Source organism: Chanodichthys erythropterus, chromosome 19 (genome assembly GCF_024489055.1).
Source record: "Chanodichthys erythropterus isolate Z2021 chromosome 19, ASM2448905v1, whole genome shotgun sequence".
Taxonomy (NCBI): domain Eukaryota; kingdom Metazoa; phylum Chordata; class Actinopteri; order Cypriniformes; family Xenocyprididae; genus Chanodichthys; species Chanodichthys erythropterus.
The window spans coordinates 19778069-19798313 of record NC_090239.1 but is presented as its reverse complement, the minus strand read 5'-3'; the positions used below and the strand labels follow the sequence as shown (position 1 = coordinate 19798313).

Here is a 20245-nt window from a genome sequence, read left to right as displayed (position 1 = left end):
TACCTATGGGTAGTCTATAGGACGAATATTAAAATTAATATTAATATTAATAAAAAAAAAACATTATTTTACTCTAAAAGTTTTTGTCATGTCAGCTTTTCTTAAGACTGTACAATACCAAAAGATTGGGGTCAGTAAAATTTCAATTTTTTGTTTAACGAAATTAATAATTTTATTCAGCAAGGATGCATTAAATTGATCAAAACAGTAAAGACATTTATAATGTTACAAATGATTTCTATTTGAAATAAATGCTGTTCTTTTGAACTTTCTATTCATCAAATAGAATCACAGGAGCAAAAATGTATCACGGTTTCCACAAATATATTCATGTTTTCAACATAGGCAATGTTTCTTGAACACCAAATTAGCATTAGAATGATTTCTGAAGGATTGTGTGAAACTAAAGACTGTAGTAATGATGCTGACAATTCAGCTTTGCCATCACAGGAATAAATGAAATTTTAAAATATAGTGAAATAGATAACAGGTATTTTAAATGGTAATAATATTTCACTATATAACTGTTTGTACTGTATTTTTGATTAAATAAATGCAGGCCTTAGTGAGCATACACTGTAAAAAATAATAAATAAAAATAAATCTGGCAGCTGTGGTTGCCAGAACTTACTGTAAAAAAAAACAGCAGCTGTGGTTGTCAGAATTTACTGTAAAAAAACTGGAAGCTGTGGTTGCCAGAATATTACCGTAAAAAAACGGCAGCTGTGGTTGTCAGAACTTACTGTAAGAAACCAGCAGCTGTGGTTGCCAGAATTTACTGTAAAAAACTGGCAGCTGTGGTTGCCAGATTATTACCGTAAAAAACAGCAGCTGTGTTTGCCAGAATATTACCATAAAAAACCAGCAGCTGTGGTTGCCAGAATATTACCGTAAAAAACCAGCAGCTGTGGTTGCCAGAAATTACTGTAAAAAATGGCAGCTGTGGTTGTCAGAATTTACTGTAAAAAAACAGCAGCTGTGGTTGCCAGAACCTTACCGTAAAAAATATGATAACAACATTTAAGGTTTTACAGGACAGCACTTAGTTTACTGTCTATTTTACAGTTCAAAACCATATAATTTAAAGGTTTATATTGTAATAATTACGGTTCATAACTGTTTCTTTTACATACCCTAAAAAAAATCCATTAAATTTCATTAACTGATATAATGTTAATTTACCAACCTATTGAAGTACTAATATCCATTTTGTATCTTTGTAATACACTGACAAACACAGTGGTGATGGAAAAAGTAACATGATGAATCAAAGTTCTTCACAAGCAGCTTTTCCACAAGCTGAGGAGGACAATACTAATTTATAGAAGGTGCACACAGTGTCATTCACACAAACACTAAACACCATCATGGTAAAGCGCATGAAATTTAAAAAATGCAATAAATATTAATTTAACAACATTAGATACAACCTAAAACCCTAATGTACATAACTGATTAGAAAAACTAAGAAACAACAGAGTTATTTCAAAGAAAATTCATCACACAGGGAATTGTGGGAATGTCAATTCACGTTTTTTTTTTTTTTTTTACTTGTTATTTTTCACTTCCAAAAACTGTAAATTGTAACGGTATTTTACCGTAAAATTACATTAAATGTACCATTAGATCTATTACAGAAGAGGATTAGGGCCAAGCAATAATAAAAAAATAAAACCATCTCGAGAATAAAGTTGTTAAATTTAGAGAAAAATCTCGTAAAATTTCAAGAAAAAAGTCGAAATAAAATGTTGAGAATAAACTCATTAAATTACGAGAAAAAAATGCGTTAAATTTCGAGAAAAAAGTCGAGATAAAATGTTGAGAATAAACTTGTTAAATTACAAGAAAAAAACTCATTACATTTCGAGAAAAAAGTCGAGATAAAATGTTGAGAATAACGTCATTAAATTACAAGAAAAAAGATGTTAAATTACGAGAACAAATTCATTAAATTATGAGAAAAATATTAAATTTCGAGAAAAAAGTCGAGATAAAATGTTGAGAAGAAAGTCATTAAATTATGAGAATAAAGTAATTAAATTACGAGAAAAAAGTTGTTAAATTATGAGAACAAATTCGTAATTTAACAAATTTGTTCTTGTAATTTAACAACTTTTTTCTCATAATTTAATGACTTTATTCTCAACATTTTATCTCGACTTTTTTCTCGAAATTTAACAAGTTTTTTCTCGTAATTTAACAAGTTTATTCTCAAAATTTAACAACTTTAATCTCGAGATGGTTTTATTTTTTTTATTATTGCTTGGCCCTAATCCTCTTCCGTAATTACAGTTATTCGCAGTATATAGTACAGAAACTTTCTCTTTTTTACAGAAACTTGTCTTTTACCATTAAAATTATAGTCATTTTTTACAGGGTAAGAGACGTCTTTCAAAAACATTAAAGATCTTGACCCCAAACCCTTGAACGGTCATGTGTGTTTTACAAACGTCACAAATAATCACCAGGAAGTAGTTTTAGAAAACAAAAGGCGATTAAAAGACACAAAAAAAGGAAATGTTTCCTCTTTAGCCATCAATGCCAGGCATCCTGCAGTCTTTCTCTGTGTTCACTTTTGTCAGTGAGTCCCACAAGAGAAAGATTAACCCAAAGCGACCTTGTGCAGTTATTTACTGCCTCAGGAACCCCAATTTGATGCATTAGAGTGAGAGCTGAATGAAATACTGTGATAAATGCAGATGACTGCATGGGAAAATCTGCTGCAGGCCATGCAGTGATCTATAATAAGCCATTAGATTTATAAAGTTTGGGAATCTGCATTAACTCTGATCAATTTAGTTGCATAAGACAGTCGAAAAGACCTTGAGTGACATGAGAGTGCGTTATGCTCTTTTTATTGTACTCAGTTGTGTAATAGCAGGCTGGTGGATGATAAGCTATATCCTGAACCCGTCACCCCACAAACAATGCTCTCCACTGCTGTAATTGTAAAGTGTTTTTCCCAAGCCACCAAGAGTGATGACGGGAGAGACTGTTGGCCCGCCTTACCACCACTCCACCCCATCCTCTGTCCACCTTTATCAGTACAAAGCTGCAGTGTGTGTGCACAGAACACCTGAAGCTTCGGACAAACAAAATGACCTCAGTGGAGTCAAAATCAGAGCTCTTTACTGTAGCCACAGGCGATGGAGGGGACAACCATCAGAATACGCCTAAGAAGTCCTTCTTTGAGCACTACATTCAGCCCTGCCTGGCAGAGATCCTCGGCTCCACTCTCTTCATGTTTGTGGGCTGTGTATCGGTCATGGGTAACGTGGGCATCAGTGGGAGCATCCAGCCTGCCCTTGCACATGGACTAGCACTGGCGATAGCAATTGCGATTTTTGGAGAAATCAGGTAATAGAGAATACAAATGAAAAATAATATATTTATATATATAAAACTGTTGATAATGTTTATATTTTATGCTTGTTATATTTACAATATTTAAAAAAAAGAATATCAACTATTTAAATTAGTTTTCATTGAGTAATGTAGCCAGAAATGTCATTATAAAGAAATTTGACATTGTACATGCATTATTATCTAATTACTATGCAAAAGAATATATTTTTATTGATATTATTTTTAAAAATATATGAATAAATTAACGTTTTTTTATTTAAAGCATTACTTTTTAATTTAACTTTTTTAAATTCATTCTTCTTTCATGCATGATTTTCTAATGTCATCTTGTTTTCCAGTGGTGGTCACTTCAATCCAGCCGTGTCTGTGTGTGTTTACCTCATCGGAGGAATGGAACTCATACTCTTGGTGCCATACGTGCTCTCACAAATGTTAGGTGGAGTGATTGCTGCCGGCCTTGCTAAAGTATGTGCTCAAGCTTCTCTATCAATATTTGTGACTGTGTTTGTACCCTAGTGCTCAAACTGCTGGAAGTATACAATCATTTACACTTTTGACAATGCAATATGAACATTCTCTTTTCTTTTTCTTTAGGCTGTCACTACGAATGAGGCATTTGCAAATGCAACTGGAGCAGCATTCGATGCCATTCAATCCGCTCATGGCACTGGCTCTGCGACTATGGCAGAGATGATAATGACGCTCTTCTTGACCATAGTTGTGAGCATGGGCGCTGTTAACGGAAGGACCCGAAGTCATCTTGCTCCCTTCTGCATTGGACTCACTGTGACTGCAAATATTCTGGCTGGGTAGGAAACTAATATTTCACACAAAGACACTCACAAATTATATAGCCTACTGTACAGAATAATATGCCATACTACATTTTAAAAGTAGAAAAAATCTAGTCTAGTGTTTTGTGTTAAATATTTAACAATAGGAAAGATTGGAAACATTTTGTTTAAACATCTATATCTACATGTATATCTCAAATCTCAAACTTTCATAATACTCCTTTCTCACTCTGTCTCTGAAGTAAAATGAAGTATAGAAATCTACCTGAACTGTGTAGATTAGTGTCAAGTACAACCAGTGCAAATACTGTTACTACTGCACTACTGTAACTTTAACTGTTATACAAGAACATGGATGTTTTAAATGTTGTACATTGTAATGCAAAATGCTAACCTAATCTTATAAAAAACACATACAGGAAACATTTGAATTCAAATCAGCAAATAAAACAGGGAAAAATAGAGAACAAATACATTCTAACAACTCTAAGCATGTTTTGTTTATGTTTATAATGTCTATATGTTATATGTGTTTGTTAGATGATAGTATAATTCTAAAATTATAATTATTATATTTATAATTAATGGTTTTATTTTTTTTTATTGTTACATTATAACTGTCCATAACTTTACTTATTTGCTGAAAATGCTATAATTTGCTTTAAATATATATATATATATATATATATAAATCAATATTGATTGAGCAGACAGTGAGGATATACTACTACATTCTGCCAAAAAAAAAACTATATATATATAAAACCTCTTATATATAATACTATTATTGCTACTAATAATACTACTATGTCTACCATTTAACAATCATTAACATTATAAAAAATATTAATAATCTAATTATTTACTAGATTTTACTTGGCTTTTTTTTTTTTTTTTTGTACTGTTGTCCCCTGACTCCCCTCAGGGTGGTGTTGATTTATGATAGTGATTTTACCCCGCCAACCCCGGTAGCTCGTTTCTAATTGGTGAAACTGATGATGTTTTATTATATTCCGTTACAACACTCCCTGCTCTCCCCTAACTGTCATCAAATGTTTCATGCGCTTTTATTAGCAGATGTTTGGCACAACCAAAACTAAGTCGCTACACTCGTTTTAGTGTGGAGAATGAGGTGTCTTTAATGAATATGGCAACTAAACAAATAGGACGTCACAGGATATGTTACAGGAAACAAAGTCATCAAGAGCCTTAGAATAATAATGGCGAAAGGAAATATTAATTCCTAACAATAAAATGTGCTGATATGCTGTATTTAGGGTCATTTGTTCAGTTTTGAGAAGCTCTGATTTAACTGTCTTACGTGTCAAACAGGGGTGGAATATCAGGAGCATGTATGAATCCAGCACGGGCCTTTGGGCCAGCGATAGTGTCCGGTCACTGGACGCACCACTGGGTGTATTGGGTGGGACCTATGGCTGGTGCTTTGGTCACTGTCAGCCTTGTGAGGTATTCTTGCAACTCACTTTTCCCTTACACAATGAATGATTTTCTTCATTCAGGAGGAGTATAAAGTCTTTTAGTGTATCAGCTTGAACATGATATGATGACTTATTTAATTTTAAAGCTGTTCAGATTTAAATAAGAATTAATATTTGATTCAGGTTTTATGTGTGTTTTCAGTATGAATCTTTTCATCTTAATATGTGAGTATGAGTATTCTGATCAATTGCTTGATTCATTCTAGGTTGATAGTGGGAGACAGGAAGATTCGTGTTATTTTCAAATGATGGAGATGGAGGACCTCAGAGGATCTCATGTTGCAAGCTTTTTAAATTCCAAATAACTTGTAAAGCATTGTATGATATTGTCAAACATTTATATTAGTGCAGTATTCTAAGCTTTTCTGTATTCTGTTGCCTCATTGTCTCTTGGACAAATGTATTTGTTGTTTCAGTTTTATAGCCTGCCATTGTGTATTCTGATGTTTTATGTTAATAAGCATAAAGTCTTTTGTTAGATATTGTCTGAATGCATTTCTTCACTTTTTTTTTTACTTTGCAATATGTAAATATGGAGCACACACTCCAAAATGGAGTGGCCAAGCTAAAATGGCAAAATGTTTAGTGGTCTTTTAATGGACCATTTTAATCACAAATCACTGGTCATGAAATTCGCAAGAATCACACAAATACTGTTAAGTAACTTAGCATGGAATAGCCTTCCCCACATTGTAGGCAGCATTTTACAGGAAAAACAGTCAGTGTTGTTCCACTTAATGTTAATGGCTTCATACAGTTCATGGGTAGTTGAAAAATGTCTCCCAGTTCGTTTGACTTTAATGTGAGACCAAATATTCAGTACAGGGTTCAAATCTGGATTCTGACCAGGCCAAAACATGAGCCTGATTGTTTTTGCAATTTGGGCAGGAGCAAAAATAACATCTGATCATTCTTCTTTAGATAACAACTTTTCATTTGTGGGAAACAAGCCATTCAGCAATATTCTCCTGAATTCCAAAGCATTAAATGACTTTTCACAGAGAAGTAGTTCACCAATGCCAGCAGTTAAAAGGCTCCCCACACAATGACTCCTCTTCATCTATGCTTCACTGTGGTAGAGATGCATTTATTATATATTTCTCAGCAGATCTTTGAAGACACCGCTCTGCAGCATCACCATTCAACTCATGTTTCATTGTGAACACAAACTTTCCATATTCTGCCAAAAACTTAATTCTGTCTTTGGTGTTTTGGTCTACATTTTGCTAATTTCCTGACCAATAATTTGTGGTTAGTGTGGAGAGAGATACATTACAAATATAAAATACAAATATTTTAGGAATTGTTTAAAACGAAACATTTTTTTGTAATTTATTAGGCAAATAACAAACAGAAACAACAATATAGTCTTTATTCCCACATAATAACAGAAAAATATGTATATATTATTTTTATTGTATGCCCTCTTTTGGCCTTGATAACAGCTTGCATTCTTGCTGGCATTGTTTTTATCTACTTTTCCACAGTCTCTGCTGTTTAAGACTTTCAAATAGTTTCTAGTTGTTCCCAAATACTTGCTTTTGTTGAAACATTCTTGTGATCTATATTTGAATCCATTAAATCACAACAATAATTATATTGTGACTAAAGAGCTTGCACATTCTGGTGTGGATTAACCATTACAGAAACATAAAAAATTATTTTGGTAATCACCAATACAGTTTAGGGCAGCTGTAGCACAAACTTTACATTGGGTGGTGCTCTAATATATATATATAAATAAAATTAAGAGACCACTTAACATTGATCTCTGAACTTGGAGTGGTCTCTTAATTTTTTCCAGAGCTATATATATATATATGTCCTGATGTCCTGAGAGGATATATGTTTTCATGACCTTTGACCCTGAATGACCCTATGAGATTGATTAAACCATCAAAATATGAGGAAAATATTTAAATATGGGGGAAGAACAAAACTCTAAGCTCGTTTAAGGTATTATATCTGACGAAATTATTTAGCAGAAATTTATGTCTGCACAATTTGACATTTTCATTGAATTCAAAATCTTTAACAATTTTTTAATAATAATTCAGTTTTAGTAATAATTTGAATATACAATCAAATCATGATTTCTGTCTTCTGTTCACTCACTATGATTCTGAGACCCAAATATATTAATATAATTTGTAAGAACAAATAAGACTTTTCAGCATATCACATTTTGGCTCAAAGTTCACCTTGAAGTTCAATGTGTTATTTTATTATGCCATTTTGTTGATAACTTTTACAGCCAAGGTCAGGCAGTTATCACACACTTGACAAGCACATAAATAACACAGATATAATAGTGGAAAAAAATCCTGTCCAAATGTGAAACAACTTACATCTGATAAGGGAACAAATGTCCAATGATCTAACTTTAGATTGAACATATCAGTGCTTATACCTCACGTTATTGTTATTGTAAACTTTCCAGATCTTTTCATTGTCTCCTAAAACTTCATTGTATGTGGCTGCTGCATCCTTCATAATAATCCTATGATAATATATCAGACTTTCAGGGATAAAAGAGTGATTTATGATGGAACAATTCAAGTTGGCTCTTTTATCATATAGTGCTTCCCTCTACCACAGTCGCAAAGTTACTCACTTCACTTGATGGTACACAATGTCAGTGGAAGTAGAGAAGCTAGAGCTCAAAGAGCTAGACAAAACTTTGCTGAGGAAGACCGAATCCTCACCTAAACCTCTGAGCAAATATGAAAGAATAATCCAGCCATGTGTTGCCGAGCTGGTGGGCACAACATTTTTTGTCTTCATAGGCTGTGTGTCTGTCATTGAAAATGTGGAGGCAGCAGGAAGACTTCAGCCAGCACTTGTACATGGTTTGGCAGTGGCTGTGTTGGTGGCATGCATGGCAGAAATCAGGTAAGAATTTTTGGTTACACTTTAGCTTAAGGTGTCCTTGTTACAGTAAAATTATACATTGAAGTACTGAGTAATGTTAAATAACGACATGTACTTACTATATGCTTAGGTTAGTTGCATATGCATAATATACTGTTAAAACTATAGTAAGTACATGTAACATATGTAAGACACTAAAATAAAGTATTACGGATTTTTAAAAAATATATTTTTATGCATTTTTTGGACTTGTTCAATTATTTTTGAGTGCTGACGGTGATGTTTCTGAATCCCTTTCTGAAAGAGAATGAGTTTATATCTCACCTGAATGATTTTTTTTTTCTTTCTCCATGCAGCGGATCACATTTCAACCCTCCATTCACCATCGCTATCTGGTTGTGTGGTGGAATGCAGCTGACGATGGTTGTTCCCTACCTTATCAGTCAGCTTATCGGAGGTGTGCTGGGAGCTGCAATGTCAAAGGTGTGAGCAAATATACACTTTAATACAAGAACAGAAAATAATATCGGTGTTACTTTCCATAACAAAAACAAACAAACAAAAAAGTGCTCAACAGACAAATGTATTTTTTTAGGTTATGACATCACATGAGAACTACATGAATGCTACTGGAGCGGCCTTTGCTATTCTTACTTCTGATGAGCAACTGGGAAAGGTTGTGTTTGCTGAAATGGCCATGACATGTCTAGTAACTATGGTAGTGCTGCTGGGGGCAGTCAATGGAAAGAGCAAAAGCCCCCTGGTGCCCTTCATGGTGGGCTGCACTGTTATCGTCAATATTCTGGCAGGGTGAGTCTGGAATGAAATAAATCTTAATAACATGGCCAGGGCCGTGGCCAATTACCTCATTTACATCAGCATTATACCAAAATCAAGTCCAAATGGAGTTGCAAGTCTTTAGACCAGCGAATATTGGACATAGCCTATGTGTTCTGTCCGTAGAACGGCCACACTTTAGCCAATAAGTTCATGTTTTCAACTTATAAACATATAAAGTTTATTGTAGCTATGTGGGCGCTCTGATTTTTACGTCATTTACCCAAAATCTCATGTTATAAAAGATGAAGTGCTTTGCACAGGCTATTTAAGACAGCATTTGCTATGACTCAGTGACAAATGCTATTTGAAAACACCGCTCCTCAAATACATAAAACATTAGCCTTACAAGTAACGCGAGTTACGTAATCAGATTACTTCTTCCAAGTAACTAGTAAAGTAATGCATTACTTTTAAAATTACAATAAAATATCTGTTATTTTTTCAAATAAGTAACGCAAGTTACTTTGTTTTCTCATTTATTCCTGCCCCTATGTTGAGAGAACCATGAGTAAGTGCAGAGCTGTTGTGTGCGCCCTGTAAACATGATGGTTATTGCTGTTCTAGACTAAATGTGTGTGTGGTAAGGTTCTTGTGTAGTGGGAAGGAAGAGGACAGGGATCGGCTTTGGCTGCTGACAGTCTTTTTATTCTCACCAGAGAAAATATCAAACAAAACAAACAAAAGGACAGTGCAACGCACACTCAATAATTCCACATCCAAGGACGGGCTTCACTCCAACCAACGAGCACGGCTCATTCAATGACTGTCAGCAGACTCTCTCTTTCTCCACCACTCCTGCTTCTCCTGGCGTTTTATCCTGTCTCCACGCCAATTACTGGAATGAGAAACAGGTGTTCGTGATTTACATTCAACCCGTTCAATCACCGCGCCTCCCCAGACGCTCCCTCCTGTTGCAGACCCCGCTAAACCACGCCCCCCTCGCCACATACCCCCACCGCCCGACTCAGGCCAGGGAGCCGTCCGGCCTGCAGCACCCCCTCACCCCATTTCTGGAGAGGAAGTCGGCCACAGCCATCTGAACACCCGGCCTGTGGATCACCTTGAATTTAAAAGGCTGTAAAGCGAGATACCAACTCCCGCCCCAGGAGATAATAGTGGAGAGTGAGGACGGCCTACCTGATGGCTAAACACTCTTTCTCCACGGTGCTGTACTTAGCCTCTCTCTTGGAGAGCTTGCGGCTAATGTACAGCACCGGCCGCTCCTCACCCTCTATCTCCTGGGACAGGACTGCACCCAGCCCCCTGTCCGACGCGTCTGTCTGCAACAAAAAGGAGAGAGAGAAATCAGGGGAATGAAGTAACGGCCCACCAGATAAAGCAGCCTTCACCTGGGTAAAGGCCTGCTGGCACAGCTCCATCCACTGGACCGTATCTGGTGCATCCTTTTTAGTCAGATCAGTCAACGGGATGGTGAGGTCCGAATAATTAGGAACAAACCTCCTGTAATATCCCGCCAGCCCGAGGAATTGTCTTACCTCCTTTTTGGTCTTGGGACGCGGACAGGTTGCAACCGCTGCTGTCTTATCAATTTGGGGACGCACCTGTCCATATCCCAAGTGGAAGCCCAGATACCTTACTTCCACGCGCCCAATTGCACACTTCTTCGGGTTGGCCGTGAGCCCAGCCCCTCTCAGCGATCTCAAATGCTGCCGCTGCCAATCATTACTAAAAATAATAATGTCATCCAGATAGGCAGCCGCATACGCAGCATGGGGCCGTAAGATCTTGTCCATGAGTCGCTAAAAGGTAGCCGGTGCCCCGAACAGCCCGAACGGAAGGGTCACGAATTGGTGTAATCCAAACGGCGTTGTGAAAGCAGTCTTTTCTTTGGATAATGGAGACAAGGGGATCTGCCAATACCCTTTCGTTAAGTCCAGCGTCGAATAAAAGCGAGCTGTACCAAGCCGGTCAAGCAATCCGTCCACACTCGGCATTGGATACGCGTCGAATTTCGACACTGCATTCACCTTGCGATAATCCACACAGAACCGCACTGAGCCGTCCGTTTTGGGTACCAAAACTATCGGGCTCGCCCAGTTACTGCTGCATTCCTCTATTACCCCCATTTCAAGCATTGCCTGTAATTCTGCCTGAACCACTTTTTTTGTGTTCAGGTAACCTATACGGCCGGCTGCGAATCACCACGCCCGGCTCTGTCTCGATGTGGTGCTGAATGAGGTCAGTACGGCCCGGCAGGGGAGAGAACACGTCTGCAAACTCAGCCTGTAATTTGGAAACATCAGTGAGCTGTGAGGGCGAAAGGTGATCTCCCCACAGGGCCAGAGCGAGGGATTGTTTTTTTACATTCGCCTCAGGCCCGAGATCATCCTCTCCGCTAATCACCGTCGCCAGCATCACTGACTCCGCCTCACTCCACTTTTTCAGGAGGTTGAGGTGATAAATTTGACATGCCCCTCTCCTATTGGACCGTATTACTTCATAATCGAGATCACCAACTCGCCGTGTGACCTCAAATGGTCCTTGCAACTTCGCCAGTAGTTTTGAGCTTGACGTTGGGAGTAATACGAGTACTTTCTCTCCCGGTGCAAATTTACGCAGATTAGTTCCCCTGTCATACAACCGGCACTGTCTGTCCTGGGCTTGTAACAAATTCTCCATAGATAGCCGCCCCAAAGTGTGGAGTTTTGTTCTCAAGTCCAGCACATACTGAATTTCATTTTTCGATTGAGATGGTCCATCCTCCCAAGACTCTCTTAGGACATCCAACACCCCGCGGGGGTGGCGCCCAAAGAGAAGCTCAAAGGGGGAAAACCCCGTGGAGGCTTGCGGGACCTCTCGCACAGCGAACAACAGGGGTTCCAACCATTTATCCCAATTTTTGGCGTCTTCTTGAACAAACTTACGAATCATGGATTTAAGCGTGCGATTAAAACGTTCGACCAACCCATCCGTTTGTGGGTGAAAGACGCTGGTTCGAATCGATTTAATGCCCAACAATTCGTACAGTTCGCATAGCGTACGTGACATAAACGCCGTGCCTTGATCAGTGAGGATTTCTTTCGGAATCCCCACTCGGGAGATTAAACTGAAGAGGGCGTCCGCAACACTCTTAGCGGAAATGTTGCAGAGAGCCACTGCTTCTGGATATCGTGTTGCATAATCCACAATGACTAATGCAAAACGATGCCCTCTCGCTGATCGCTCTAATGGCCCGATGAGGTCCATGCCAATTTGTTCGAAGGGGACCTGCATTAATGGAAGGGGGCGCAACGGCGCTTTTGGAGTGGCCGGAGGATTTACCAACTGACATTCACGACAAGACATGCACACGTTCTCGTGAATGCCCGGCCAAAAGAATCGGGCCATGAGGCGATTTAGTGTCGCCATTTGTCCTAAGTGTCCAGCCATTGGGTTAGAGTGAGCCGCATAGAAAAGCATTTCCCTGCGGCTCTTTGGTACTAATAACTGGGTTGTATCTTCTTTTGACTGAGTGTCTTGGGTCACTCGATACAACCTATCTTTAATAATCGCAAAAAAAAAAAAGTCAGTGGTCGTCCAGGCTGAAGAGGCTGACAGTCGATCGTGCTGACCCTCTCAAACGCATTTTTCAGCGTGTCATCGTGAGACTGCTCCAGGGGAAAATCATCACGGTCCGAGAGAATCAGTCTCCCGATTCCGCTCTGTTCCCCTGAGGCAGTCACCACTGGTCCCCGATCAGTCTCCCCCGCCTGCACTCGCACTTCCTTTCCCCGTGAGCATCTACTCCAAGAGGCACCCGAACATAAATGTCCCAATAATTTATTAAATGCGGGCCAATTCGTCCCCAAAATTATCGGGTGCCGGAGGTGCGGATTAACTGCCAACCTGACACCTCAGCAGCCTTTTCAAATAGGTCCAGGAAGGCCTCCGGGTCATCTTGCGGGCCCATCTTCTGCAGTGGCAGCTGAAAGAGGCCAGCAGCTGCCGCGCTGGTCTCCGCGGGAACCTCCCGGTCTATCCAGCTCTGGAATCTCTTGCGGTCCTCCTGCTGGCCCTGGACGATCGCCTCGAAGCGGCGCTCCTGATCATTTCGGAGATCCAGCAGGGCCCGATGTTGTTCTTGATGAAGGGCCGCGAGGGATGCGATGATGTCCGCAAACGGCTTTCCAGCGGCGGGGGATGCCTGCATGGCGGCGGCTTCCGTTTTCCCTCCTGGGTTTCGGCACCAGTGTGGTAAGGTTCTTGTGTAGTGGGAAGGAAGAGGACAGGGATCGGCTTTGGCTGCTGACAGTCTTTTTATTCTCACCAGAGAAAATATCAATCAAAACAAACAAAAGGACGGTGCAATGCACACTCAATAATTCCACATCCAAGGACGGGCTTCACTCCAACCAACGAGCACGGCTCATTCAATGACTGTCAGCAGACTCTCTCTCTCTCCACCGCTCCTGCTTCTCCTGGCGTTTTATCCTGTCTCCACGCCAATTACTGGAACGAGAAACAGGTGTTCGTGATTTACATTCAACCCGTTCAATCACTGCGCCTCCCCAGACGCTCCCTCCTGTTGCAGACCCCGCTAAACCACGCCCCCCTCGCCACAGTGTGATACTCATCTCAAATGAAAAAGTAAAGCAGAATGAATGAATAACGACTGTGAAATGCACACTTGGAATATTATGTAAACCGGCAATATGTATGCAAATAAATAACACAAATACTTTATGTATTTAATCTCACTTTATTATCCAATGTATTTATGTATTAAACATCACATATGTGTTTCATTTTTATTTCTGAAGTGAGTGTTGAACTTTCTTCTCCTGTGTCCTATTCTTCTGCAATCAAGAATGGAATAACGCAAAGTAATGTAACTCATTACTTTTCATAAAAAGTAACTAAGTAATGCAAATAGTTACTTTTTTAGGGAGTAACACAATATTGTTACGCATTACTTTTAAAAGTAACTTTCCCCAAACCTGTTATTGAGTAAAGAAAAACTATGTAGTTTTTCAGAGAATCAGTTCTTTATCTACCATTGAAACAAGCAAGGTCCAAATGGCACTTCATTCACGGTAGAGGTGGGGTGGAGCTATAATTTTGACTGACAGTTTGAGGATCCAATGGAGATACAATGTTTAGTCTGAAGCTCTTTTTAATACTTTTCATTGGTTAAATGTTTCCTAAACCCACAGACAGACATGGGGTGATCATTACTAATGATTTATGAGGGGGAAAAAGACGTTTTACAAATGTTATGTAGGCCTATGACATTTCAGTATAATAGAATTTGTTTCTGTCTGAAAAATCTATGTTGTTTTATTAATTAGAGGAGACGTTTCTGGCACCTGTTTGAACCCTGCAAGAGCTTTTGGACCTGCATTGATAGCTAACCACTGGTCTTATCATTGGGTTTATTGGGTCGGTCCGATAGGGGGGGGTCTGGTGGCTGCTGCTCTCGTCAGGTCAGTTTGTCTTGATATAAAATATTTCATATTTCCTTGTTGAGATCTTATGTCAAGAAAATGATTTTTTTAATTAAATATTCTTTATTATTTTAACAGGCTTCTGCTTGGAGATGAGAAGACGCGAGTTATAATGAAATGATACTGGAGCACATCAGCATGCAAAGCCTCTCAATTCATGATGCCATTAATAAAATACTCTAAATATTTCAAATGTCTAACTTAACAGCATATATTGCAATTGCACATAAAACTTTGTGCGTGCTTGACTTTTATAACAAATGACCAACACTTTTTCTTTTTTTCCAGCAGATGTCAGTAAATTGTCTGTCGATAACGTTTCACATAAAAGAGCATGTCTTATCTCAAGCTGGAGTTTAGATTTTACTCGAAATACATTTTATTCCATATTTTTATATTTTTATATTAGCCTATATCAGTGTGTTTTAAATACTGCACATTTCAACATTAACAATAACTCAGCTGCTGGGTCAGTTTTACTGTCGAGGCTGCTCCTGCCACTTCCTTTGATTGTGAAAGAATGACTCGTCATTGAATAAAAATTATTTTATTTTAAATGTCCTTGTCCTAGACTATACAACAGATTTTTAGAGTAGCCTATATTATTATTTAATGTTCAAAAACAAACCAGCAAATTGGTTTATGTATAAAACAAAAAAAGTTGGGTCGAAATAGTATGTTCTGTCCAATATTTACCCAGCACTGGGTTGCCAAATAGCTGAAAACGTCAACAAATGTTGTTTTTAACCCAGCATTTTTGTGTATATTTCGGTAATTCGCTACTATAGCCTACTAAAGTTGTGATAGGCTATTGTAGTTATACGATATTTTTAGACTATTTTAATGTAACAATGTTTTCGAGACAAAACAGTTAGTTGACCTTTATACCCACCTTTTTGCCGAAAAGTGTTCAGGTAACCTATACGGCTGTTCTGCACAGTGAAGATATCAGGTTTGAATGACCCTAGATGCCCTATACAAGACTCACGTGACTCAAAGCTGTTCGCGTGTCTCAAAGCTGATTTATTTGGTTTTAGTTGACGGGTACTTGTCTTCTACTTTTTTTTATTGTGCTCTTTTAATGTAGGTAATTACTATACATTTTATATTTTATTATGTATGTATAATGTATGTAATTAATTCGACTACATATATACACTACCGCTCAAAAGTTTGGGATCGGTAAGATTTTTGATGTTTTTAAGAGAAGTTTCGTCTGCTCACCAAGGGTGCATTTAGCCTACTTAATTAAAAATACAGTAAAAACAGTAATATTGCGAAATATTATTGCAATTTAAAATTACTGTTTTCTATTTGAAAATATTTTAAAATGTAATTTATTCTTGTGTTGGCAAAGCTGAATTTTCAGCATCATTACTCCAGTCTTCAGTGTCACATGATCCTTCAGAAATCATTCTAATATGTCAATTTGCTGCTCAAGAAACATTTATTGTTTACAACTGTACAAAATATTTGTGTACAATATTTTTGTTTCAGGATTCTTTGATGAATAGAAAGTTCAAAAGAACAGTGTTTATTTGAAGTCTTTACTGTCACTTTTGGTTGATTTAATGCATCCTTGCTGAATAAAAGTATTAATTTCTTAAAAAAAAAAAAAAACAATTCTTACTTACCCCAAACTTTTGAACGGTAGTGTGTGTATATAATAATAATAATAATAATAATAATAATAATTATATATATATATATATATATATATATATATATATATATATATATATATATATATATATATATATATATATATATAGCGTGATATATTTATATTAATATATAGTATAACTTTTATTTATTAAATATAATATCCTTCTGTCTCTAAAGGTCTTAAATATTTTATAAGTTAAAAGAAACGGTATGTAGTATATGAATATTGGTGTGGCAAAATGAGAAAATTAAATTTTTTATTTCAATATCATATATTTATTCAAGCAACAGGCTTAACTAATTGAGAGAATTTATATGATCCGATAGTATAGCCTCTATTCGTATTGCAAAGAAATTTAGATTTTGTTTGCAATTTTGTTTAGAAAAAAAAAATGCACTTGATGAGTGTCTCCAGATTTTTATTGACATGTTGTTGACCAAATCGACAAAACAACATTCAAACTGCTTAACAAATACCAAACAGGTTAACGATATTTGTCAGACAAAGCCAGGGACACTAATGCAAGGAACTTGTCCATGGCCAGGTGGGCTTCAGGTGTGAAGTCATCAGGGAATAGCATGGACAACACCACAAGAATGTTGTGGGACAGGATCTGTTAAATGAAGATTAATAGACACCATTTTGAGTAAGACAAATATAATTAGATATGACTCAATTATTAATCATTTAGCGTCAGACTCAACAGTATGTTTACCTTGAAGTTAGCAGGATCGACTCTCAGCTGAAAAGCATGCAGCTCGCTAAGAGTGAGCAGACCGCCGAAAAGGTCTTCAATCTTGTCAACAGCCAAACCGAGTCCACCGACGACCTTCTTTCCATGCTTCCTCACCGGAGCAGAGCCGGGGGTCAGGTCGCTCCAGTGAGAGAAGTAGGTCTTGGTCTGAGGGTAGACCAAGAGCATTCTGCAGAACGGTGGGAAAATGTAAGTTCCTGTTTAATCAGATCCTTAATTACCTTACAACTGTGAAATATATATAGCCTATAATTTAATCAAAATTTAAGACTTGGCCTGATTTGTCTTACCTGGACAACGCCTCATTACCGATGTCCTCAGCCTTTGGGGAGATCTTTGCCCAGAGGGCCTTCACAGTGGCTTTGTCCTTAGCAGAGAGACTCATTTTGAATCGATGTCTGGAATGAATAGACGTGCTGGTCAAGTGACTTACCCACCTAAACGTTGGTCCTCTTTTTAAGCGTTTGTAGTTGAGTGGACACACCCAAGATACAGCCTAATTGCGTGTCAGATTGAACTCCTGCCAGTGAACGCTGAAAACTGACATGATGCCCATTTTCCCCTCCTCGTTTTAGGGGTGATACGTGATGATAATGTACGTGCGTGAGCACTTGAGTCAGTCATAAACAGAAAAGGGTCAGATCCTAATCAGCTCACGTCCGCATCTTCGATACAATTAACCCCACAACCTGATTTAATTAATTAGCCTTTTTATTTATTTAGTAAGGTAGTTTAGTTTTTAGTATGTGAGATATGCTTCCTGCCCCAAATATATGGTATGTTAGCTACACCCTTTTAATGCTCATACTAGCCTTATATACGCCACAGATTTTACTTTCAATACGATGTTTATTAGTTTCTCTCGATTTCTAACACACTATTCATGAAACAATTCGCCTTTTTCTCACAACTATAAACGCAATCCCTACATACCAACTTGTACAAATCTCAAACTGTCACCTCAAAATCAAATATTTTAGTCAAAAACATTCTTTTGTCAGAATTAAATGGCCTCAGATGACACACAAAACCGAACAAATACACAGCTTTCCTGCGTTAACACTAGTAAGAGCAATATTGTAGTAAATGAATGAATATAAAATAAAATACAACAATGAGCTTTCATTACATTAATGTAAAGTGATCTTAAATGAAAAGCACTAAAGAAAACTTCAAACTCCAAATAATTGAATATGAAAGCGTATGCATTATACAATAAGCCTGTAAATTACTGTACAGCAAATAAATAAATAAATAAATTCAGCATCCTCTGCACCTTTGGCCAGATTTTATTACAGTATACTATGTCTTGTCCTTCTGACAAAGACTTTAGCAAGTCATTTCTCAACGCCTACATTAAAAAAAAATGGCTATAATAAATTTGAAAATAGCGAGTTTGTACAACATGTGCTACAGATTACTGTATAAAATATAGTGACATTTCATTACTGTGTGTTGTAATTATATTGTATGTGTAGTCCTAAGTAGTGATTATTTCAGCTTTGCAGTGTGTATTTTCTAAATCACAATCACATTTGGCCCTATTTATATTATCCTGATTAGTGTGTCATCAGTTTTGCTACTCATGAATAAATGTGCTATTTGAGGATAAGATAATGTGATTCTTAAGTTTATTGTGTGTTTTATAAATGTTAAAAATGCAAAAAGTCTGCATTCTAAAAATAGTTTTATTAAGTTTAAGCAGGAGATAAAAACAGGTCCAACGTTTCGGCTGTCTGCCTTAATTCGTCAGTGTCATGAACCATGGTCTCAGGTGGGTAGTATCCAAAAACTGACTCAAGTAAAAGTATAAGTTTTCCTGTAGCTCAGTGGTTAGAGCATGGCACTAGCAATGCCAAGGTCATGGGTTCGATCCCAGGGATTGCACATACTCGGATACAAATGTATAGTATAATGCAATGTAAGTCGCTTTGGATAAAAGCGTCTGCCAAATGCATAAATGTAAATGTAAATAAGTACTTATAGAAATATTTACTCAAAGTAAGAGTGAATGTAATAATCTTAATAGTTACTTCAGTAAGAGTAAAAAGGTATCCATTGAAAATCTACTCAAGTAGCTCGTTAGTTACTTTGTGTATATATATATATATATATATATATATATATATATATATATATATATATATATATATATATATATATATATATAAAACAATACAATAGCATGTTATTATTTAGATAGATATTTCAATTATTATCATAATTGGATAGATTTGCAACAATCACAGAAGAGATAAGCATTAGTTAGCATCTGTAACCCGAATATCATTGCATGTCCTTTACTTTAATAATAACGTATACAGCTACATTTGAAAGAAGAGAAAACTCTTTACATGTGTTCGCGCTCATAACCGCTGAACATCTGAACACAAACTAATAAATGCACATTGACGGATCTTCTTCTGTCTTTTCTCCAAAATGTAATCAAATGTATATTTCTGCAGGCGCGTGTAAACTGGTTAACTGTGTCATTTTCAAGACGATCTCACGGCAATTCGTACGTATTTTACGAGGTGGCTAAATCGTATGAATTCATACGACCTCACTCGTACTAATTCATACGTTTTTCGCTAAATCGTATGTATTTTACGAGTTGACAAATTCGTATGAATTCATACGAATGACCTACCCCAAACCCCGCCCCTAAACCTAACCGTCACTGGGGTTTAGACAAATCGTACGAATTCGCACGAGTGAGGTCGTATTAATTTATACGAAATAGCCACCTTGTAGAATAAGTACGAATTGGTCGTGAGATAGCGTTGGACGATCAGGTCGCCGACGCCGCCACTGCGCAATAGGCTATATCCACAAATTACCATTTCATACTATCTGAACAATGGTAGCTTATTTAATGTATAAATTAAGATATATGTCCATAAAAACGTAAAGAAATGCTACATACTTTGTTATCGTGGCGTAATAATCTGTTTTGTTGTAAAATGTCGGCTATTGATAATAAAATTGATAGGCTACCTGTGGAGTTGTTC

General features: G+C 37.2%; 3 protein-coding genes across 3 annotated transcripts; 2 read left to right on the top strand and 1 right to left on the bottom strand.

Annotated features, from left to right (window-relative positions):
* The first annotated feature begins 2309 nt into the window (after window positions 1–2309).
* aqp8a.1 (aquaporin 8a, tandem duplicate 1) lies at window positions 2310–6084 on the top strand. The gene is made up of 5 exons (XM_067369261.1): window positions 2310–3357; window positions 3705–3831; window positions 3961–4175; window positions 5493–5627; window positions 5866–6084. The coding sequence occupies exons 1-5, from the start codon at window positions 3098–3100 to the stop codon at window positions 5906–5908; spliced, it is 780 nt and encodes a 259-aa protein (XP_067225362.1). The 5' UTR covers window positions 2310–3097; the 3' UTR covers window positions 5909–6084.
* A 2147-nt stretch (window positions 6085–8231) lies between these two features.
* aqp8a.2 (aquaporin 8a, tandem duplicate 2) lies at window positions 8232–15073 on the top strand. Its single transcript, XM_067369361.1, has 5 exons — window positions 8232–8551; window positions 8887–9013; window positions 9126–9340; window positions 14659–14793; window positions 14893–15073. The coding sequence occupies exons 1-5, from the start codon at window positions 8292–8294 to the stop codon at window positions 14933–14935; spliced, it is 780 nt and encodes a 259-aa protein (XP_067225462.1). The 5' UTR covers window positions 8232–8291; the 3' UTR covers window positions 14936–15073.
* Window positions 15074–16894: 1821 nt separating this feature from the next.
* On the bottom strand, window positions 16895–17648 carry hbae5 (hemoglobin, alpha embryonic 5). The gene is made up of 3 exons (XM_067368860.1): window positions 17525–17648; window positions 17196–17403; window positions 16895–17093 (listed from the first exon to the last, which is right to left on the bottom strand). The coding sequence occupies exons 1-3, from the start codon at window positions 17617–17619 to the stop codon at window positions 16965–16967; spliced, it is 432 nt and encodes a 143-aa protein (XP_067224961.1). The 5' UTR covers window positions 17620–17648; the 3' UTR covers window positions 16895–16964.
* Between the last annotated feature and the right edge of the window lie 2597 nt (window positions 17649–20245).